Source organism: Sinocyclocheilus anshuiensis, unplaced genomic scaffold (assembly GCF_001515605.1).
Source record: "Sinocyclocheilus anshuiensis isolate Anshui unplaced genomic scaffold, SAMN03320099.WGS_v1.1 scaffold4127, whole genome shotgun sequence".
NCBI classification, from domain to species: Eukaryota; Metazoa; Chordata; class Actinopteri; order Cypriniformes; family Cyprinidae; genus Sinocyclocheilus; species Sinocyclocheilus anshuiensis.
The window spans coordinates 60,615-62,865 of record NW_015544339.1 but is presented as its reverse complement, the minus strand read 5'-3'; the positions used below and the strand labels follow the sequence as shown (position 1 = coordinate 62,865).

Sequence of the window (2,251 nt, the reverse complement as noted above, 5' to 3'; positions counted from 1 at the left end):
CATCTCATTACGAGATATTCCTGACTTTCTTCGGCGTTGGCCGCTGGATGTTACTGCAAGGAAACGACGGCGCAGACGCGGCAAGCGTGCCGGCATGATCGTGAGATTAAAGCTCCAAATGCGAGCCGGATCGCCCCTAAACCTCAGGCTAGGGACTGGGATGGACTTGAGCCACTTCACGGTCCGCCACCCTCTGGTCCTGTTACCACGCTGGCTTACCTACATTCAGCAAGTCCTCCCTGCTGCTCCTATCTCTCCGGTTCGACGACCATTGGACCTTGACCCTCGGATTACCATCCAGCGTCGCCCCCGGGGAATAAATGTCTCGAATCATCTACCGCTGGGCAAAGCCTCTGCTTCAGCTTGTACGCTATGCTCCCCGAGGATGGTGCTCATCAATGCCCATTCTCTGGTCAATAAGACTTTTATTTTAAATGATTTTATCTTATCTCACAACTTGGATTTTCTATTTATAACGGAGACCTGGGTAAAGGTAGGAGACCTAAGCCCTTATTCAGAACTCGTTCCTGCAAATTACTGTTTCTATAACACCCTCTGGTAGAGGTAGTGGATTAGCTATCATCACTAAGGACACTTTCAGACATCAGTGTCGGATGTTGCCATCTACCATATTCTCGAGCTTTGAAGCTCAGCTACTACAACTTGTCTGGCCTGAACCTATTGTATTGACTTTGATTTATCGGCCGCCTCATTTAACTAAAGGTTTTGTGGAGGAATTTTCAGAGTTTGTAGGGGATCTCATTACTAAATACGATCGTATTCTTTTATTAGGAGATTTTAATGTTCATTTATGCTGTCCCTCAAAGCTACTTACATCTGATTTCCAGAATACAATAAACTCTTTTAATTTGATGCAGTGGGTAAATCACCCCACACACATTTTAGGACACCTTGGACTTAATACTGTCTTTTGGCCTCTCTATAACAAAATGGAGGTAATTCAAACCCTTATTTCTGATAATTTTCCCATTATTTTTAACATGTCTCAGCCAGCTATCCCCTTAAATACTGTTGATGATATCCACCTATTTCGTGCCTACTCGCCTTGTTTTCCTGAAGAATTTACTAAGCACTATTCTGAAATCAGTTCCTCAATTCCAATAGAGACTTTAACATCTGATCTAGATGCAGATAAACATCTTGAGCATTTAAATACTGTATGGTCGGACATCCTAAACCGTATTGCACCTGTCAAGCCTTTCAGGCCTAAACTCAAAACAGAGCCCTGGGTTGACCAGAATGTTCGCTCCTTGAGACAAGCCTGTAGGCAGGCTGAAAGAAAATGGAAAAAAGATAAACTACAAATTTCTTTTAACATTCTTAAGGACTGCTTATCCTCTTACCAGAGAGCAGTAAAGACTGCTAAATCCTCTTATTTCTCTGATCTAATTGATAAGCATCATCAGACCCCTAAAGTTCTTTTCAATGTTATAAACTCTGTGTTGAATCCACCTGTTAGCGTTATCCAACATCCTACCAATACACTCTGAGACACTGACTATGAAACTCAAACAAGCACGATATCTGTGACTACCTGGACTACCTTCAATCTGGTTTCTCTACAATCAGTGAAGGACATAATTGTTAAATTGAAACCTTCCTCTTCTCCAGGTGATATAATACACCCTCGCTATCTGAGACAAATAATTCACACAGTGGGACCAGAACTTGTGTCATTGTTGAATAAATGTTTGTCATCTGGATTTATACCAGACAGTCTGAAAATGGCAACAGTCTCTCCTATCCTAAAAAAACCTTCACTTGACACTACTGTTTTATCCAATTTTCGACCAGTATCTGTGTTACCGTTTATTTCTAAGCTGATGGAAAAAATTGTGTGTTTACAGCTTCAGTCTGTTTTAACAAATAATCAGATTTATGAGACATTCCAGTCTGGGTTCAAATCTTTGCACAGTACTGAAACGGCTCTTATAAAAGTTCTTAATGACGTTTTAATGGCTACAGATTCTGGAGATTCCGTCATTTTAGTAATGCTGGACCTATCTTCAGCCTTTGATACTGCTGATCACAAGATTCTTATCTCTCGATTAGAATCGTCTCAGGTTACGTATGTAACCATGGTTCCTCGAGGGAACGAGACGCTGCGTCGGAGGACGCTTCGGGAACGCCCTTCAGCGTGACCGGCTCTGAACCTCGTGTGTAATCAGACCAATAGATGGGCGAGACGTCACGGGCGGGTGACGTAATGACCAGGAAGCTATAAAAGCAC

General features: G+C 42.3%; 1 protein-coding gene across 1 annotated transcript in view; it reads right to left on the bottom strand.

The window, feature by feature from the left end:
• Positions 1-1,233: 1,233 nt before the first annotated feature.
• The window catches only part of LOC107698160 (peroxisomal coenzyme A diphosphatase NUDT7-like), a 5,999-nt gene continuing 4,981 nt past the window's right edge, over positions 1,234-2,251 (bottom strand). Inside the window, exon 3 of the mRNA XM_016499118.1 lies at positions 1,234-1,293. Within this exon, the coding sequence (XP_016354604.1) occupies positions 1,234-1,293 (60 nt within the window). The remainder of the gene's footprint in view (positions 1,294-2,251) is intronic.